This window comes from Rhinoderma darwinii, chromosome 9, assembly GCF_050947455.1.
Source record: "Rhinoderma darwinii isolate aRhiDar2 chromosome 9, aRhiDar2.hap1, whole genome shotgun sequence".
NCBI classification, from domain to species: domain Eukaryota; kingdom Metazoa; phylum Chordata; class Amphibia; order Anura; family Rhinodermatidae; genus Rhinoderma; species Rhinoderma darwinii.
In genome coordinates, this window is record NC_134695.1 from 36,037,046 (window position 1) to 36,058,992 (window position 21,947).

Here is a 21,947-nt window from a genome sequence, read left to right on the forward strand (position 1 = left end):
CCGAATTACATCTGAAACCACTGCGTACACATACCCTTACAGTTTAAAAAAATCTTTATAAAAATTATAATTTTTTTTGCTTTTTATCTATTTTTTTCTGATAATAATATAGTGTTACCCATGGACTTTTTTTGTGTGATCGTCATTGTCTACCATAAATTTTGATATATTACGTCTATTTTTGGTTAATTGGGTCAGTGAAGCGTTACGCCAATGATTGGCAGGGGGAGTGTTTTATGTGTCCATTTTATTTTTACTTTTTTTTTATTATTATGGCTTGTCCCTCTAAAATCAGAAAAGACCTTTGGGGGACTTTACTTTTCCACTATAACTTAGGTTGCACAGCAGCCCTAGTTACAGGAGAAATCGGCCTTGTAATAGTGACTATTGTCACTCTTACGCTTGTGCTGGGTTTAGTTAGATCCAGCAGCAGCCGCCTCCTACTGGGATCCTGGCGATCATGTGACCAGTCACATGATCACCGAGACCAATAGCTGCCTCTTCCTCTATTTTTATACACCGCGCTCATTGAGCGCTGTGCGCGTGACTACAGAGAAAACAAAAGCAATGCAAATGGCTTCTGTCTTCTCTCCAGACTCCCGGGCAGTCTCTGGCTGCCGAGCACCCGTCATTTAACTGCCCATTCACTCGGGCAACAAGCTTTAACCTGCGCCGTATAGATATACTGTATATACAGTGGGTGGTCTGGATCCTGTTAAGGAAGGGCATTTGATAATCCGTACTGTTCTGGTCCCAGTGTTAGGGCTCACAATAGATGAGAACAGGGGGGAGGAACGAAATGATTTCGCCCATTTTAGAAAGTGAGTGCAAATGCTTATCAGGAGCTTTTAAGTTCGGCTTTGGCGTCTCCAAAGATACGCCTGGTTTAACCCCATCCTTTTTTTTAGGTTTATCGTGTTATGAGCTAATGTATTAAGGTGTATTGGCAGATGACTTGGGATTTAGATGAGTTTCTCGCTGGAAATCAAGCACACATGAAATAAAAAAAAATGATAGTTTCATTTTGTAGAGCAGTTCAAAGTGGAAATTAAACTACTTTATTGTTAGAAGAAAAAAAAATCCATTTTGATCACTGTGTTCCACGTGCTTAGAATGTATAATTGGCCAGTAAGATTTGGCAACAACATGCCAGTTTGCTCTCCAGGCTTTGATGTTGGACCAAGTTTCTTTTTTTTTTTTATTCTTCATGTTTTCTGACCCTTTACAGGAACACTGTGCTGTGTTTCTTGCATGTGTTCTACATAATGCATCATTAGTAAAGAATCCGGAGTTACAAGTAGCATGTGTATCTTTTCAGTCTTTGATCCAAAATTATTATTAAAATAGAAAGCTTATAAACATACTTTTATCTGAAAATGTAAAGAAAAAAAAACTGCAAGAATAGGAAATAATAGGTGAGAGGAAAGTATATTAATTCATATGCTGTGCAAGTCATAAAATCGCTTTAAACATATTTTATTGGTCGCTAGTAAAAACATTTATAGAATATTACCTTTTTAAGCTTGCCCAGTTTTCAATGTTTTGAACTTTTTTTTGTCCAGATGCTCATTGAGCATGAGTCTTCAAAAGGATTATTTGGACTAATAGGGTAAAATGGAATTCCGAGTCCAAATTATGAAATCTGGGAGAAGTTCAAACAATGTCTTAGGTAGGGAATGTGTCGCGCACTCCATAAATTATACAAAATACCTAAATCGAGACAAATCCGTTAGTTTACACCACTTGTAACCCCCCGTGTCATACTAGCCCTGCACATTTGTTTTTCTTTTTTACATATATCATTTATTTTTATTAACTCCCATGGCCCTTTATATTATAAAAGGATATTGCAAACCTGCATGGCTCCACAAAGAGTAAACCTCCATATACTAGCTCAGTAGCATACCGATGACCACCCCCTTCTATGAGTCAAATGCATACCTGTAAATATATGATGTAATATTAAAGGGGTATTCCACTTTTTAGCCAATTAATGTCATTTTTTGTATAGTGAAAAGTTATACAATTTTCCAGTAGACTTTCTGTATTAATTCTTCTCGGGTTTTAAAAATCTCTGCTTGTTGTTATTCAGTAGGAACATTTGTTGTTTTCTTCCAGTAGATGAAGTTCTGTCCATGGTCATGTGATAGACACACAGGTGCTGGGATCGTTAGAAGACACAGCTCTGATGCACATACTGTAACGAGCCGTGCACCTGTGTGTCCATCACATGACAATGGACAGAATTGTATCCACTGGAAAAAAAAACATAAATGTTCCTTGAATGGCGAGCTTATGGTGCATCATGTCCAGCCATTTTAGAATCCGTCCTCCCATGCGTACAGTTTAGCTGTCACATTACTGTGTGCATCAAATAACTGACACCTGTAAAGAGGGAAGAAAGGTTTGTGGAAAAGAAACGTGCCCATCAGTCGTCAAAAGCCTCTACGATGCAAAACACAAGAAAACGCCATGTGGTAGTCTTGATTTTTTTTGTTTTTGTTTTTAATCTTGGTTGTAGTTTTACTTTAAATTGTTTTTCCCATCCTATACATTTATGGCATATCTATGGGACCCATGCAGGTGCCTTATTTGGCTGTTTCCATAGGTCCCATAAAAAAGAATGGAGAGAACTGTTCATCCATCTCTCCATTCATTCTCAGCCTGGATGCAGTAGTTGACGGCTGCCTACCCAGACTGGGGGGGGGGGTGTCAGGTGATCCCCGTTATGGAGATAGGCGCGGGTCAAGAAGCTTCTATCAGACATTTATGGCAAATGGGAATAACCCTTTTAAAGGTGTTTTCCCACAATAAACCATTATCACCTATCGACAGGATAGATGATAAATGTATTATCGCTGGGTGCCCCACCAATGGTACCCCCACAATATCTAGAAAGGGGTGTCTCGACCACTGTTCCTCCTCACTGCAAGATCGCAGTGGGGAGAATTTTATGTGGAGCGGCGGTCACTCGTGTACTGCTGCTCTACTCAAAGTCTATGGGGTTGAAGGAAACTGCGAAGTACAACGCTCAGCTGTTTCCAGCAGTCTGATAGACACTGAATAAAGCAGCAGTACACATGCGTGACCACTGCTCCATTTAGAATCTTCACTGTGTTCTATAGGTTGGTGGGGATCAAAGTGGTAAGGCCCCTAGCGTTCACACATTTTTTTACCGATCCTGTGGATAGGTGATAAATTTAGTTGTGGGAAAATCCATTTAAGGCTGATGGAATTTTAATTGACACTTTCATATATGAAATGTTCCATACTAAAAATAAATCGCAAATATACCTGAGCGTATTGTCGATTTTTGGAGAAGGATTATAAGAAAAACATTTAACGTAGCTAGACCTCTATTGGCTGTGCTGATATAGGGACTATATACCGTGTCAGTAAATCTACAAAGTGCAGATTCATCATCCATGGTCCCAGATAACAGAAAGAGGAGGTAATGCAAAGTAATGCTTCTGTACATGCAGACATATCAAGCTGATGGTAGGCATCCTGACGTTTGGACCAATTTAGTCCCAAAACGCGTTGTAAATTATGTGAACAAATATCAACTTTGTACTCAAAAACTGCAATCACAATATACTAAGGATAAATGGGGTCGAAAAAATGTTAAAGTGTAGCTAAACGTTCGACAAACTTCTGACATACCACAGTGACGTGTCAGAAGTTTGGATTGGTGGGGGTCCGAGCACGGAGACCCCCACCAATCTCTACAACGAAGCAGCTGAAGTGCTCGTGTGAGCGCTCATCTGCTTTGTGTCTGTTCGGCTATTTCCTGAAATAAATGTATCGTGTACAAACTCAATACAAAATCTATGAGCCCGTACACCGATACATCGGCTCTCCAGAAAAAGCCGAACAGAAACGAAGCAGCTGAGCGGTCACACGAGCACTTCAGCTGCTTCGTTCCAGCGATTGGTGGGGGTCTCAGTGCTCGGACCCCCACCAATCCAAACTTCTGACATGTCTCTATGACATGTCAGAAGTGTGTTGAAAGTTTAGCTACACTTTAAAAACGTCTTATTGGAAGTGGTGTTACAAAGGTGTCGATTGCAATCATTTTATTTTAAGTGGGTAAATATTGAAAACTTTGAAACTTTATCTAATATAGAATTTAAAGAGGCTCTGTCACCAGATTAAAAATGCCCTGTCTCCTACATCATTTTATCGGCGCTGGAATGTAGTTAACAGCAGTGTTTTTTATTTTGAGAAACAATCTTTTTTCAGCAAGTTATGATCTTTATTACATTTATGCAAATTAGTTTCTTAATGCCCAAGTGGGCATTTTTTTACTTTTAACCAAGTGGGCGTATTACAAAGAAGTGTATGACGCTGACCAATCAGCATCATACACTTCTCTTCATTACACCCAAGCTTGTTTTACTGAACAACGTGATCTCGCGAGACCACGCTGTGACGTCACTTCCGCCCACAGGTCCTTCATCCATGCGTCTGAAGACTGAACATAGATCGTCTCCAGGCGTATGAGAAGTTAGTCGTCGGATCTGCAGAAGCAGCAGCGGAGGAGGCAACATCACACAGTGCAGGTAAGCATATAGAACTCCCTAGAGACAAAGGACCTGTGGGCGGAAGTGACGTCACACGAGATCACGCTATTCTGTGAAACAAGCTTCGGTGTAATGGAGAGACTTCTTTGTAATACGCACACTTGGTTAAAAGTTAAAAAACGCCCACTTGGGCATTAAGAAACGAATTTGCATAAATGTAATAAAGGTCATAACTTGCTGAAAAAAGATTGTTTCTCAAAATAAAAAACACTGCTGTTAACTATATTCCAGCGCCGATAAAATGATATAGGAGATAGGGCATTCTTAATCTGGTGACAGAGCCTCTTTAAAAAGGAAATCAGGCAGAAATTACTCTAATTCTTTGTTATATTTCCGTAAGCGTTTCTTCTTTGTTAAGAGTTTTCCATAGAGCCATATAAGCAAAGATAGTTGATGGCGGGTCCACGATTTCAGAGGAATCCAACGGCAATCTAATGTGCTTGGGAGCTGTCCGTTTGTTCCACAACAAAGTGAAATATTATAGAAGGACCTCAACAAGATGAAAGTCTGGTCAGTTAAATGACAGATACAAATTAAATATAGATAATGTTATTGTAATATACCTAAGATAGTGATAATCTGCCTGCTCACACAGTACAAACCAGCAGCACTCCATGCCAAGCTTCAAAAGCACCAAAAATTTTAGGTGCGTAAAAAGACAGAAAGAAACAAAAGAAGCTGTAATTCAAACCTAATAATTCCCCTCTACAAATCACATGTTGGGTGACATAAAATTTGTGGTAAACTTTGACCATCAAATTGGAGGGGGTTAAGAGGCATGCAACTAGAAAAATAAAAGGAATAGGAAGTCTTTCTTAAAATGAAAGGCTTGAAACATTGGGCTCGGTCAACAGGCTGTCTTAGAGGTGATCTTATAGGGTCATAAAAGAGAGTTCACTCTTCTTCCTGGAAACTACCACACCATTACTGGGTGAAAGAGAAGCTGAGCAACAGTAAGTGGCAGCTTGACCACCAAGATAATATGAACACATTCCTGTCCTGGGATGACAGTCTTGGATCAACAGTGTTCAATTCTACAAGTGAAGACAATAAGTTGGCACTTGCAAGAGAGGATAAAGAATTTCTCAAGGTTATGGACAAAGAATTTGCTCAGGAGGAAGGAGTTCCATTCAGTAAGAGTAGTTAAAGGGAACCTGTCACCAGCATTTCACCTATTGAACTTTACTTCTCCCTCACTGGCCGCTGCTATAAAAAGTTCATTGCCGTTATCCCCTCTCCTAAACTCCTCCTCCGACTGTAAATAACGGTCTGCAAACGTTCCGCGCCTTTTATCGTAATAATCCGGTGTCCCTTTGTGCGCACACACCAGAAGAGGACATCAATGCACAAGCGCGGGATGTTGTATGCTGGGGGAAGGTGAGGAGCTGTCAATCAAAAGTAAGGAGGCGGGGTAAACTCGGAAAGACTTGAGGAATGAAGATTTGACTCTTTTCAAAACGAAGATTTGACTCTTCAAATGAAGATCTGACTCTTTTCTGCTCATTAGCATACGTTTTGGGAACACTAAAAAGCTAAATACTAAAGCTACAGAGCCGACTAAGAAGACAATTATAGGTTATATAGAAATGATTTTTCACCCACTACCACCAGGTATTGCTGGTTTAATAGGTGAAATGCTGGTGACAGGTTCCCTTTAAACTTTGGAATTTTAAAATCATTAAAAAAATAATAAGGATGTAAAGACTATGGACACCTTTTGCTCTAAAAAAAAAGTTTTATTGTTCCTTTGCTTTCTAAATGCAAAATTTAAGCAAATTTCTAAATAGTCTTCGTTAAAAATTGCCTACCATTTTGCTGCTGTAGAGTTTGGGTAACTCTTCATAGCTGATTGTCCTGCAAATTCTGACATAAATCCGCGACAGAACACTTCTCCTGTCATTGGCTGACCATCATTTTCTCTCTCCCCCACCCATCTGTTAGTGTTCGAGATAGCAGTAGGGAGGCGGAGAAGATTGTACACTGTAGATCAGAGTGTAAAGAAGGGGCAGGCATCCAAGTCTTCAGGGAGGGCAGATCACACAGGCTTTCAGTATCAGAGTGCAGATAGGGAGGAAAGCACACATCGCAGTCTGTAAGAGGAGCGGGTGATTCACACAGGCTGTATATAAAGTGTACAGCATACATGGCAAAGGGGAGGGATAAGTCACACAGACTGTGTTTCTGTGTAAGGAGTGAAGAGAGTACCCACTGCAGACCTTGGAGGTGGAGGGAGGGGATGTGAATAAAGTAATTAAATCACGCTGATACATGAGATTTAGGGTATGTTCACACGCACTAATTACGGACGTAATTCGGGCGTTTTTGCCCCGAATGACATCCGAAAATAGCGCCTCAATAGCGCTGACAAACATCTGTCCATTGAAAGCAATGGGCAGACGTTTTTTCTGTTCACACGAGGCGTAATTTACGCGCCGCTGTCAAATGACGGCGCGTAAATAGACGCCCGCGTCAAAGAAGTGACCTGTCACTTCTTTGGCCGTAATTGGAGCCGTTATTCATTGACTTCAATGAATAGCAGCGCCAATTACGTCCGTAATGGACGCGGCGTTCAAGCGCCTGCACATGCCGTTACGGCTGAAATTACGGGGATGTTTTCAGGCTGAAACATCCCCGTAATTTCAGCCGTTACGGATGCCCTCGTGTGAACATACCCTTATTGTAGGCAGCAGCATTCTGGATACACATCTAGCTTTTATTACTGGGAGAGGCAACTTTTTAACTCCATGTAACCACTAACATATATAAAAATATTTTTTTTCCCTGTCAAAGTTTTCCATAGCCTTTGATATCATGTTTTTTTTTTTGTACTAATGGTACTGAAAGTTATAATTATGCTGTGTTATTTCATGAATGTGTAATGAAACCAGCCCACTGATAATCTATTCTCCGCGGGTTTGATTTTGGAAACCTGTGATCACCCGGGGAAGTTACGGCCAGACAATACACTAGTATTACTTGGCAGCCATGCAAATGAGGGTTAGTATCTAGTTAACTTCTTCCAGGCCAAATATCCAACTCCTCTTGTTGGGTCAGGAAGGAATTTTAGGTCACCAATGGGGAACAGTCGGACATGAAGTCTTTAACATATGATATGCCAAGACTAGCGAGTGTACATTCTCCCAATTATATCTATTGTGGGCTCCTTTAGTTGATAGACAGATCGCTAGATAGGTAAACAAGTTTGTATAAAATTTAAAGTACTACTTTGTATTGGCATGTACCCGCCATAATTATTGCACCACGGAATAGTCTTTACCTCCCCAAAATATACAGGGATGGCATGTGAAGGCAGACTTCTAGAGAAGACCGTCTGTGTCTTTCAGAAGGCATCAACACGGTTTCTTTGATGAGCAGCATAAGATCTTGAGTGTTAAGCAATAATTCTTGCACGGTATAATGTACATGGTACCACAGTCCCGCTTTTTCTCATCGCAGTCATAATTTATCGGTGTATCGTGTTCAAGGCGTCTGCTGTTTCAACGTTAGGACACTTTTTTTTTTTTTTTTTTTGGAAATCAACCCAGTCATACGAGCTTGTTTATCTTCATTGTAAGGACAATGAGGCAGGCGATGCCAAAACACATCGAGCTTTGATTTTTCTTAGAATAAAAATAAGCATTTTAGGTCTTCAGCTGGATTGCAGATGTTGGGGCTTTGTAGTTGGTTTTCTGGTTTCAAGATTGCCTTGTGACAATGTTTCCAATATGCGCACAAGTGTCGAGGAGTGCAAGAAAAAAAAAAACAGTCTGTGTTATATTGAAAGGTTATCAAAGATTTCTCAAAATGTCGTTTATTATCCATGAAATCTCTTTTGAGACTTCTGCCTGCTTTATGTTAACATTGCATTGCCACCCACAAAGGCACGTACGTGTTCCATCGGGTGAACACTGCAAATGTAGAATTTGGGGCCAATCTGTTTCTGTTTGTTATCTTTATTGCTGTAAGTTACTATATAGTCATCCGTTAAAATGCAGTATCCATAATGTATTATAAAGCCAATCCTTTAAGTATACTTTCACATATTTTTTAAATTCATACCTGGCACCATGAATAAATGATGTGCCAAGTAAAGCACTGGCATGGCAACAACTGCATAGTGCAACTCTACCATAAAGCATCATGAGCCTAAAATTCCACTTACATTTATAAATTTATGATACTTGATTGCATTTATTCCTTTTGTGTTAGGTGAAGCCTCTATTTTAAGATAATTTTTTTTTAGGTTTACCCCTGTTCCCTGGCGATCAGCAGCCACTACAGGTAATATGTAACATTACATGCCGGCAATTTAAATGAACGGCCATCCATGTAATGCATGGTCATCCAAAGTGGGAGCAGCCATTACAGAACGGCCCTCCATTGTGGCTTATAGAGAGGGGTCTTGAGCAGGGGACTTCTCCCTATGATGTCCATATGTCCTAATAAGGTGTATGGACGGGTTGTCATCATGAAACAACACCTTTTTAAAGCCTAAGGGAGATAAGGAAATAGCCAAGTCACAGAAGCATTGAAGCAAGTTGTCCTGTACATGGATGATACCATCTACTGCCTCTACGACCCGTTCAGTTGTCTTCAAACTCTTCTTTCTTTCATAGGATCTTCAGCTTGCAAGATTGGTGGGGGAGCACAACTATAATCAGTTATGTGACCAATCTTCACAACTCTAACCCCACTGTAAAAATAATATATTAGAGAATATGGATATCATAGTCTCTGGTTGGAACCCCTTTTAGTCAATGTAGAAAGCCACTAAAAACCATGGCTACCACCCTGGAGGACATGTATTACATGGTTGCCCATTCAGCGAAATAAACCCTATGGTGGCTGTATTCTAGAAGAGTATTTTCAAGTTGGGACAATCCATTTGAGCCATCATTCATACTGATATTTGGGAGATCCATGTGTGTCGTTATTCACCTATAACAAGAACAGACCTCCGCACAGGGGAGCAGGGTTTGCCGAAAGTGGAAATGAATTGCAGAACAGGGGAGTAAGGAAACATTCTCGAAGGAAAAGTTGAGGATAATTCGCTACTCCATTATTTCTTTGGTTTATGATGGAAAGAAATCTTATGAAACTAGCAAGTTTTGCAGACATTTTTAAGATGTAAGTCTTCTGCACAAACTACAATTGCCTGCATATAGAAGAAGATGAATCGAATGTGACTGGTGTGTTGCCTTAGCTACACTCCTGTGTAAGGAGAAGAAATTGTCAATTACCTACATGAATGTTGTCAGATAGAAGATATTTGTGGAAATGTTTCATGCTTTATTTCTGCAGTTAATCTTCTTTTTATGATTGGATGATTTGGATTCAATCTACAGTGCTTTTATCTTGGTAAGAAAATCAGGGTGTTGAATAGTGGTATGTGAGATGTTGTGTCTGATGTGTGAATGTTATGATAGTCGGCATCTGTTAGCTGTTTAAGTGTTGCTTCACATGTACTGGTAGAGATGAACAAAGGTAACTATTTCCCAGGTTCTTAAAGCGGATCTGTCATCTAAATATGCTGCCCTATTTAAATGGACACTTACTTTTCCAACAACTTATGATTATCTAATAGTATATCTTCTATACACTCCTCAACATTGAAATTGCAACACCAAGAAGGAAAAGTTTTGGAATTGTGGAAATCACAGGATCGGTAGATATGTTAATCATATGCAAATGATAAAAAAAAATGGAAACAAATATTCCAAACATCTTGATTTATTCAGTATCGAGTATGAGCGCCACGCGCAGAAATGCATGCACTTATACGTCTTGGCGTGCTATCAGTGAGGTTACGAATGGTTGTCTCAAGAATGTTATGCCACGCTGAATCCACTTAGACACGCAAATCATCAAGATTGAATGCTGGCAGCTCCCTTTGCAATTGCCAACCAATGACATCCCAGATGTGCTCGATGAGAGACAAATCCGGAGACGCTGCAGGCCATGGTAACACGTTTAGGCCACGCAGGCTGCTCACAGTAGCATGAGCAACATGCAGACTGGCGTCCTAGTGAAATACCGCTTCTGGGACACTTTGGAGAAATGGCCATACAACTGTTTCCACGACCAAATAAAGCTGTTAGTGTACCTTCGATAAAGACTAAAAGGGTCCGGCTACCGTACAGTTATGCCACCCCACACCATAATCCCGGGAGAAGGACCGGTGTGACGTTCCCTTCGTTAAGGCTTCTCCATGTCGTTGTACACGTGGTCTCCAGACCAATCTCCCACTATCATTGTATTCAAATCAAAAGTGGGACTCATCGCTTAAGAGGATAGACCTCCATTCCAGCCTCCATTGCCGTCTTGCTGTGCACAATGATAGCCTTTGAGAGTGGTGTGGTTTCCTCAATGGAACACCTGTACCTGGACGTCTGGCTCGTAGCCCAATGTCGTGCAAACGCCTTCTGATGGTTTGTGTCAACACTGGTTATCGCCCTAGGCTTGGGATGTGACTCCAATTTCATCACTTGTAGTACAGAATAGATCACTACAGGCCATTCTTCCAATCGGACGATCCATCCATTCAGAGGTTTGCCTCGGCTCACATCTTGCTGTCATTCCCATTTGTTTTTCTCCCAACCTCCGGGACACGCAACATTGAACAGTGATGACATCTCGGCCTAGGTGTGTAGCGATCTGCTGGAGTGATAAGCCAAGGTCTCTCAGTTCAAGGATTCTTTCCCTCTCCGTTTGCAACAAGTGCCGATAACTGGCACGTCGACGATCAGGAGACATCGCACAATCATCCCACACCACTTGATACGATTTTTGAGGTTTCATGTGGCTAAAAAACGTTGCTTTTGTTTTGGCTTTTATGCCCTTCCCACGTGCCACAGATTGGAGATAGCTGCTTGAAAATGTCATCATTTGCAGATCTTAGCAACACCTGCTACTTCCTTGATTTACATAACCTTACAGCTTGCAATTTCAATGTTGAGGAGTGTATATCAAATTTATAACTTACTTACTGTTCTCGTTTAGTTGTTTCATCCATGCAAATTCTGTGTGAAGTTACTGCCACTAGGTGTCTCCCTTCCTGTAATATGCTGTCCACTCTCTGTTGTCAAGCAAAATCTGTCTATTCACAAATCTTCCCATAAAAGTCTATGGAGAGGGAAGGAGGGAGCAGAGAGAGGGGAAACACAGACGCTGCTGCCCACAGTAGTCTACGGAGAGGGGAGGGGAGCAGAAGGAAAGAGCAGAGAGAGGACACACAGATGCTGCTGCCCATAAAAGTCTATCGTGAGAGGAAGGGAAGCAGAGAGGAGACACAGGCTGCTGGTAAGAGTTAAATATCACCCCAGTGCTGTATTCACAGCTAGACCTCTCTGTTTACTCTCATTACTGCTGTGTAATGTCCTCTATTCTGCTTCAGGTTCTATATCTATATGTGATAGATAGAGATAGGAGAGCGGGATTATCCTCTTCTCTGTGTGCAGTCTATACGAGATATGAGAACAGTTAGGCTTCGCTCAGTAGCTCAGAGTAAACTGAGAATTAGTGATCGAGATTGCAGGGGGGATATCCGCTAGCAAAAATACAAATACAAGTTATATAATGGCAAGAAATTGTTATTTCTCATGTACACACCTATGATAGCTTATTCTGAAAAGTTAGGTATGCTTTAAAGGCAGCATATTACAGTTACAGGTCCTACCTCCTAGTAGCCAATATGGCACAAACATTTTTTTGTGCCTTTTGGCTAATGGGAGTGCAGAAGGAATGCATCAGACTCCTAGTTACTCATAGCCTGTCAATCACCAGCCTGAAGGGTGAGTAGAGGTGGGGGGGGGGGGGAGTGCTCCCCTCATGAATACAGCACTCATAACTATGAGTTTGTTTTTTTCTTTTGTGCCTATTGGCTGCTAGGTGTACGGACCTGAAGCCATTATATGCTGCCCTTACATCTAGAAACATATTCAGCTGACATACCCATTTTAGGGTATGTTCACACTGAGTTTTTTTAACAAGTTTTTTTACGCGGGAACCGTGCCGCAAAACTCCAAAAACCGGACGAAAATGCCTCCCATTGATTTCAATGGGAGGCGGAGGCGGTTTTCTCGCGGGAGAAAGAAGGGACATGCCCTATCTTCGCACGGTTACTCCTCTGACCTCCCATTGACCTCAATGGGAGGCAAAGAAAGCGTATTTCGCGGCGTTTTATGATCGCGGCGCTCAATGGCCGCGGACAAAAAAACGCAGCGTAAAACGCTGCGAAAATCGGCGTGCAGGCAGAGGAAAATCTGCCTCAAATTTCCAAACAGAATTTTGAGGCAGATTTTCCGCCTGCAAAAAACTCCATGTGAACCTAAAATCTGAAGTTGTAAGAGGAAATTAGAATTTATAATAAAGCATTAATTACCTGTGTTGGGAATCGTTTTTTTTATTAAAGGTACAGTCAAAAATTAGAATTTAGCTATCCCATTGTTTTTGTACATTTTCCTTATCTGTACATTGTACAAGCTTTCCGCTGCTTTGCAGCTGCTGTATGGTAGCTGTGTATGGTTTCTATAGTGTAATTGCTCATATTATCATTCGCTTTCCCTACCCAAATATCATGCACCCAGTCTAAACTTCACCTAGGATACGTAAGATTATAAAATGGTAGTCACCCAACTCAATAACAATAAGCAATTTTGACATTAGCATAATACAGTTTTAAAGCATAGGTTCAGACTCGCAGAAATTTATTGCACAGCTTTTACAAAAAATTCTCAGTTGTTCCTTAGCAAAACAAATGGCTACGTTTTGAAAAGTAAACTCCACTTTTGAGGAATATTTCATTCCTAATAAAATCTACAAAAAAATGAGTAGCTTAGTAACTACTTTCCTTTTCTTGTACTAGTTTTTAGCCGTCTTGTTTTTTGTCACTATTTACACTCCATGTGAAAATAATAATTTGGCTGGTTCCTTTTTGAAATCTTTACGTAGTTTAAATTGTCTTTAGAAGAAAGTCCTATAACTTCACTTGCCTGGCAATTAAAGCTTAGCTGTTTAGTCCTGCCCTATTAACTATATCTGACCCACATTAGCCAGTCCCAGCCATAGATAGAGAGGGGCACTGTTGTCCCTGGTACATGTTCAATGTTGTTTTTGTATTTCTAGATTTACTATCCCTTTAAATAACTGTGAACTAGACCAGCTCTAAATTTGTAACCTATACAGATCTCAGGGTAAATGGCTGCATTAGGTGTAGGGTTTGTTGTACGTTTATATATGTGGGGTATAGGTATCTACGGATAAAATGTCCATTGAGTAACTGTTATACATGAACAATCACTTCTTGCCTTCAACTAGATTTTCCAAAAATCAATGTTCGAAAGCTGGATCCTAAGGCCAGGGCTACACCTAGACTTTTTGTAGCACTACTGATTGATCTTATCCCCCCGCCCAACATTCCAAAAGCCATAACTTTTTTTTCTTTTTCCATCGATAGACATATGAGGGCTTGCTTTTTGTGGGATGAGTTTTTCACAACACCATTTATTGTACGATATAATGTACTGGGAAAAATGTATTTGTGGGGTAAAATGGGCAAAATACAGCGATTCCTCCATTGTTTTTTAGGTTTCATTTTTATGGTGTTCACATTGCAGTAAAAATTACATGTGATCTTTATTCTGTGGGTTAATACGATTACGGCGATACCAAATTTTATATATATATATATATACACTACCGTTCAAAAGTTTAGGGTCACTTAGAAATTTCCTTATTTTTTAAAGAAAAGCACAGTTTTTTTCAATGAAGATAACATTAAATTAATCCGAAATACACTCTATACATTGTTAATGTGCTAAATTACCATTCTAGCTGCAAACGTCTGGTTTTTAATGCAATATTTACATAGGTGTATAGAGGCCCATTTCCAGCAACCATCACTCCAGTGTTCTAATGGTACATTGTGTTTGCTAACTGTGTTAGTAGGCTAATGGATGATTAGAAAACACTTGAAAACCCTTGTGCAATTATGTTAGCACCGCTGTAAACAGTTTTGCTGTTTAGAGGAGCTATAAAACTGACCTTCCTTTGAGCTAGTTGAGAATCTGGAGCATTACATTTGTGGGTTCGATTAAACTCTCAAAATGGCTAGAAAAAGAGAGCTTTCATGTGAAACTCGACAGTCTATTCTTGTTCTTAGAAATGAAGGCTATTTTATGCGAGAAATTGCCAAGAAACTGAAGATTTCCTACAACGGTGTGTACTACTCCCTTCAGAGGACAAACAGGCTCTAACCAGAGTAGAAAGAGAAGTGGGAGGCCCCGCTGCACAACTGAGCAACAAGACAAGTACATTAGAGTCTCTAGTTTGAGAAATAGACGCCTCACAGGTCCTCAACTGGCAGCTTCATTAAATAGTACCCGCAAAACGCCAGTGTCAACGTCTATAGTGAAGAGGCGACTCCGGGATGCTGGCCTTCAGGGCAGAGTGGCAAAGAAAAAGCCATATCTGTGACTGGCTAATAAAAGGAAAAGATTAATATGGGCAAAAGCACACAGACATTGGACAGAGGAAGATTGGAAAAAAGTGTTATGGACAGACGAATCAAAGTTTGAGGTGTTTGGATCACACAGAAGAACATTTTGTGAGATACAGAACAACTGAAAAGATGCTGGAAGAGTGCCTGATGCCATCTGTCAAGCATGGTTGAGGTAATGTGATGGTCTAGGGTTGCTTTGGTGCTGGTAAAGTGGGAGATTTGTACAAGGTAAAAGGGATTTTGAATAAGGAAGGCTATCACTCCATTTTGCAACACCATGCCATACCCTGTGGACAGCGCTTGATTGGAGCCAATTTCATCCTACAACAGGACAATGACCCAAAGCACACCTCCAAATGATGCAAGAACTATTTAGGGAAGAAGCCGGCAGCTGGTATTCTATCTGTAATGGAGTGGCCAGCGCAGTCACCAGATCTCAACCCCATAGAGCTGTTGTGGGAGCAGCTTGACCGTATGGTACGCAAGAAGTGCCCATCAAGCCAATCCAACTTGTGGGAGGGGCTTCTGGAAGCATGGGGTGAAATTTCTCCCGATTACCTCAGCAAATTAACAGCTAGAATGCCAAAGGTCTGCAATGCTGTAATTGCTGCAAATGGAGCATTCTTTGACGAAAGCAAAGTTTGAAGGAGAAAATTATTATTTCAAATAAAAATCATTATCTCTAACCTTGTCAATGTCTTGACTATATTTTCTAGTCATTTTGTAACTCATTTGATAAATATAAGTGTGAGTTTTCATGGAAAACACAAAATTGTCTGGGTGACCCCAAACTTTTGAACGGTAGTGTATATATTTTTATTTTTTATGTTTTACCACTTTTACAAGGACAAAACAAATTGTTAAAAATAAAATTTTGTTTTGTGTTGCAATATTCTGAGAGCAATAACTTTTCTTTATTTCTCTGTCGATTGAGTGATATGAGGGCTTATTTTTTGCTAGACCATCTGTATTTTTTATTGGTGGCAGGGCTTAATCGAAATACAAAGATGGCAGACCTGGGGGCATTAATAGGCCCCAGGCTGCCATGTCAACCATCTTCATCCTGTTATTGTGTCACGTGGGCGTCGATGGAACACCAGAGGGGGCCACTCCCTTGTTTCTATCCGCTATGGTACTGCGGTCGCTGTTGACTGCGGCATCTAAGGAGCCAAATAAGCGGGATTCCGCTCATTACACTGAAGTGTTGGCTGTAATATACACTGACATGCTTGTTTTATCCAACCAAGGACCACATCTGCATGGAGTTTGTATGTTCTCCCCGTGTTTGAGTGGGTTTCCTTCCGCACTGCAAAAATATAGTGATAGTTTAGATTGTTCCACTGGGAACAGTAAGTGATGACGACTTCTGTACAGCGCTGCAGAAGATGTTGGCGCTATATAAGCAAACTAAATAATTATTCCTAGAAAGCTCCGTCAAGCACATCTGCAGGAGTCCATTACCAATAAATGTGGCTTTCTCCTGCACAGTCCTTCATGTTTCCCACATCATGTATCTCTTTATTCAGTCATGTGTTGTTTGGGTTCACATGTGTGTATCATTGGTAAAACCAAGTCATAATTACAGTAATAACAGATCAATCTGCAGACAGTCTGGCAACCTTTCTAACAAGAAATTACAGTATACATGACATTCGCAAATGAGATCTCATTACCATGATGAAATAAGTGCTACCTTTCTCCACTAGACTTTGTGATGGGAATCGCTGCTCCGCTGTCATTTTCTGTCTATCTCTTTTTACATGCTGCATCATTCACCTATATAAAGTATTCTTTTCTTTTTTTTTTTCTTCTTTGAAACATAGGACAACCATCAAAGAGAATGTTGTTACGATTAAGCTCCAAAAACAGCTAGCAGACAAAAGCAGGGCTTTTACAGAGATGGAGAGCAAGTTTCATCTGCTTCAAGAAGTAAGTTTCTTTTTAAATTATAACTATGTTGCAGGGTTTTTCCTCCATATACATTTATGGCATATCTATGAGATACACCATTAATATCTGATCCATGGGGGGGTCCACGTTGGGTTCTCACCTTTTGCTAAGGCAGAGGGGTAGCGGCACACCTTCAAGTACCGTACAACGTTAGCCGTTCTAAGCTTTGTCCTGGGAGCCTAGTGAAGTTGTTTCTACAGAAATGCCAGATCTGTACCCAGCTTATTTAGAGAGTATAAAATATTAGTTTGCACACTTTATTATTTAGGTATTCTGTAAAATGTATTTCTCTACAGTGGTTGCTACAGTGAGGGGTATTATTTACATATACTTAGTTCTATAGATGAGAGCATTATATGAATGTGCAATTGTGGATCTTTCTACTAATAGGGCCTATGGATGTTATATAAGGGGATGGACCTCTGCTCGGGATCCCCCTCAATGAGCCAGAATGAAGATCTTCAATGGACCTGAACCGTCTATGCAGGGGTATTACATAGCCAGGGGTGTCTTCCCCTGATGATAACCACTGAACATTGGGGTTTATAGAAAACGGTGTTTATCAGACAACAAACTTCCATTTAAAAGGGTTCTCTTTAAACATCCTGGTCTGATTTCAAAGGATAGTCTGTGAAAGTCCTCAGTTAACTGACTTCGTAGAAACATCAACCTGCCAGACCCCATTTATTTATATACTCTGTTCAGCCATAACGTTAAAAACACCTGCCTAATATTGTGTTGTCCCCCTCGTGCCGCCAAAACCGCTCCAGTCCATTGAGGCATGGACTCTACAAGACCACTGAAGGTGTCCGGTGGTATCTCGCACCAAGACATTAGCAGCAGATCCTTTAAGTCCTGTAAATTGCGAGGTGGGGCCTCCATGGATTGGGCTTGTTTTTTTGCGAAGTGGCAGGGTGTATTACCTTGCTAAAAGAGTCCACTGCCTTTAGAGAATAACATTGCCATAAGGAGGTGTACTTGGTCTGCAAAAATGTTTGGTATGTGTCAAAGTAATATCCACATGAATCCCAGGACCTAAGGTTTCCCAGTAGAACATTGTCCAGAGCATCACACTGCCTCCGCTAGCTTGCCTTCTTCCCATAGTTCATCCTGGTACCATCTCTTCCCCAGGAAATCGGCGCACATGCATCCAGCCGTCGACATGATGTTAGTGAAAATGTGATTCATCATTTCAGGTCACCTTTTTCTGGGACCGGAAGCGCTAGCCTTTGCTTTCTATTCATAGCAATGAGTCTTGGGTGCCCATGACCCTGTCACCAGTTATTTTTCAATGGACCTCTTTTGGTAGGTACTAACCACTACATACCGGGAACCTGTCATTTTGTAGATACTCTAACCCAGTCGTCTAGCCATCGCAATTTGGTCCGTCACTCAGATCCTTACACTTGTTAATTTTTTCTGCTTCCAACACATCAATTTCAAGAACTGACTGTTCACTTTCTGCCTAATATGTCCCATGCTTTGACAGGCGCCATTGTAACAAGATAATTAATGTTATTCCTTTCACCTGTCTTTGGTTTTAATCTTATGGCTGAATGATATACATATGCACCTTATATATATTTTAGTGCTTTGAAAAAAGAAACCGGAAATATTCCTATATACATAATTTTTAGACTATTAATATTTATGTGTCCCTACTTTTGATCTTTGAGCATGGCATTTGCATTCACTGCTTTATGCAGCGCTCTGTTCATGGAGAGGCATTTATTCATTAGATCTTTCTTATGTCTTGCCTTGTCCAGAAGTGTGGAAAATTAAATAGTCATTCCTCCTTTTTATGTTTATGAAGAGTATTTTTAATGCCATTCAAGTAAATGAAGAGACATTTTACTGTCTTTAAAAGTGAGCCAAAGGCTTATGTGCCCCTTTCAAGCATTGTGTATCGATTTTCTCTAAAGTGATACATTTACAATACTGCCTTCCTTTACTGTCGGCTTGTGTATAATTCATATGCCTTGGGCTTGTATACTCAGCTTTCCCATTGCATCCCAGAGCTGTCATTGGCCCATATTCTTCTTTCCTGTTCTTCATTGATCTCTGGTTGATGCTGATATTATCATGCTCATTAACATATTGAAGCCTTCATCACAAGCTGCATATGTCAATGGGAAAAGTAGGCACAACATTAAAGTGAATGTATCTTCGGAAAATGACATATTATTTCAGTCCGGTTTTTATCATAAACATATATTTATTTTTTTTGGTCAGCACAGGCTGGGCGGTTTAATGACCGTGCTGTTGGGCTGCTGGAGGTCTAGATAAGGCAGTAAAGTATTACTATACACAGATAAGTCTCTGTAGGCATCCCCTCTGCCATTTTCTGGTTGGGGGCTGTAATTTACCAGTTCATGTGGACCAATTTTCCCCAACCAGTGGCTTGGGAGCCACATATGGCGCTCGGGCTCCTTGCATGTGGTTCCCCACCAGCTGTAGAAACTATCGTGCACTAGCGGCACCAAGGATGTCATAGCATTACTAAACCTTCATACTAGGGTCAAAACTATATCACCGGCAGTTAAAGGGGTTTTCCCATAATTAATACTTATCACCTATCCACAGGATACGTGATAAATATCTGATCGGTGGGAGTCCGACCGCTGGGACCCCCACCGATCACGAGAATGGGCGTACGTTGCCGTTTCTGGGAGACCCATATGAATGGAGCGGTAGTGCGCATGCTCGACTGCAGCTCCATTCATTTCTAAGTGGCTGTCGTAGATAGTGGAGAGGCAGCCCCATAGAAATTGATGGAATGGTGGTCAAGCATGCACACTATCGTTGCATTTCTTGATGGCCTCCGAGGAACATAAGCCAGTTCTCGTCATCGGTGGGGATTCCAGTGGACGGGCCCCCACCGATCAGATATTTATCACCTATCCTGTAGATAGGTGATAAATAATGATTATGGGAAAACCCCTTTAACACTAGGGTAAAAGCCATATCGTTAGGTCATATATTTAATGTGATTTTTCTCTTTCACTATTCAATGAGGCTCAACATCATCCGTCATATTTGAAAGTGGTTTGCGACCTACAAAAGTTAAAGGACCACTTCTGTAGAGACTAATAGTCTAAGACGTTTTAAGTAACTCCCATTCATAGCTGCTGCGATAAAGTACACTTACCCTGCTGCCTCTAAATACAGACATTCCAGGAAGGTAGTGTGTGCCTCCAATAAGTTTATAAAAATGAAAAATAAACAGCTACAACGTTTGAAAAGAAAAAGAGCAAACACATTTACCCCACTAAAGGGAAGGTTACACGTAGCGGCCGAAGTGCAACCACGATACTGCCGAAAACAATGCCGACACGCGGTTTAAACCTAAGATAGGTACTGTTGTCTGTGCTCACCAGGTCCATGTGTATAAAATCCCAGTACTCCTTTGGCAGTAGGGGTCTGCTCCTGATTCCTGCCTGGGCTGGTGATTATCTGGGGATTTTGTTTGGTAGCAAGTGGCATCTGTATGGCATCCTCGCACGCACCAGCAGTGATGTCACTTGGTCCACTCTCTACCCTCTTAATATTTCAGGACTTCTTGTTTCCCGAACAAGGTGTGTCCACTTCTGTGGAGAACTTATAGTCTAGCTGCAGGCATCTTTAAATAGTCCTGGTCTCCTTTTAGTATGTACGTTAGTGTTAGGGTATGTTCACACGCTTAACAAAATACGGCTGAAAATAAGGAGCTGTTTTCAAGGGAAAACTACTCCTGATTTTCAGCTATTTTTTAAGCAACTCGCGTTTTTTGCAGCGTTTTTTACGGGCATTTTTAGGGCTGTTTTTCTATTGAGTCAAAGAAAAACGGCTCGAGAAGTGACATGCACTTCTTTTTACAGGGCGTGTTTTTACTGGATGTTATTTGAAAATGAGGCGTAAAATAATACCCCGTCGGAACAGAACGCCGTATTTCCTATTGAAATTAATGGCCAGATGTTTGTAGGCGTTCTGCTTCCGATTTTTCAGCCATTTTTTGGGACGTTTACGGCCCAAAAAACGGATGAAAATAGCCCGTGTGAACATACCCTAATCTCTGCTCTTAAATTAATATCGAGCACCAATTTCAGCTAGTAAAAGGAGAAAAGAACTATATATACTATTTCCAAAAATGACCGATCTATTGGAGGGAGTTTAATGTAAAGGATTTGTTTGCTGTTCTGTATTTATAAAGTATTTGTGTTTTTTTACATTTGCTCCAGAATTTAAAAACCATGAAAGCAAGTCAAGAAGCTTTTGTGAATGAAGTGGAAAACCTTAACAGCCAGCTCAAAGAAGAACGTTTGAAGAGCTTTCACCTGGAGAAGCAAATGACGTCAAACACCTTCTCCCAGCGAAGGGTGGAAGAAGTTGGTATCAATTGTTATATATATTTTATATTTTCAAGCAATGGCTAAATTGACATAATGCCGGTGAAAAGGAAGAGCTGTAATCCATAGATACAAATATATTGCAACATTGTCCCAATACTAAAGTTAAATGCATTTCTGGTTGCCATTGGTTACAACACATTGGTATATACATAGGGGTCAATGTCCTTTTTAGAAAATAACACTGTGTGACCTAATTCTATCCTACATTATCCATTTTATTTTAACCTTTTTTTTTCTTTTCTGATTCTTTTTATACAGATTTTTTTTTTTTCACTTAGCGGGGTTTAGTTACAGCACATTTCTTGAGCTAGACAAGGAAATCGGGATTATGCATGCCATATCCATTTAATAATTCAGCCACTCTGCATTTCAGTGCGTGTCACAGTTCAGTGAAATGAAATCATATAAAAGAAGACATCTTTGTTCTGTCTAAAAGCTAAGCCAGTCTTTTTTTCTCTGCCAGTGGTTCTCTTTGGCATGTTTTAAAGAGCTTGTAATTGAAATTTTGCATTAAAACAGATGAGTTGA

At 40.5% G+C, this 21,947-nt stretch overlaps 1 protein-coding gene across 2 annotated transcripts in view; it reads left to right on the top strand.

The window, feature by feature from the left end:
* RPGRIP1L (RPGRIP1 like) overlaps window positions 1-21,947 on the top strand; it is a 145,046-nt gene that overhangs the window by 34,050 nt on the left and 89,049 nt on the right. For both annotated transcript variants that reach the window (XR_012850555.1, XM_075837503.1), the window contains exons 7-8: window positions 16,905-17,010; window positions 21,249-21,395. Coding sequence is in view for 1 of the 2 variants with exons in the window: in XM_075837503.1 (XP_075693618.1) it covers window positions 16,905-17,010; window positions 21,249-21,395 (253 nt within the window). In the remaining variant the exon portion in view is untranslated. The remainder of the gene's footprint in view (window positions 1-16,904; window positions 17,011-21,248; window positions 21,396-21,947) is intronic.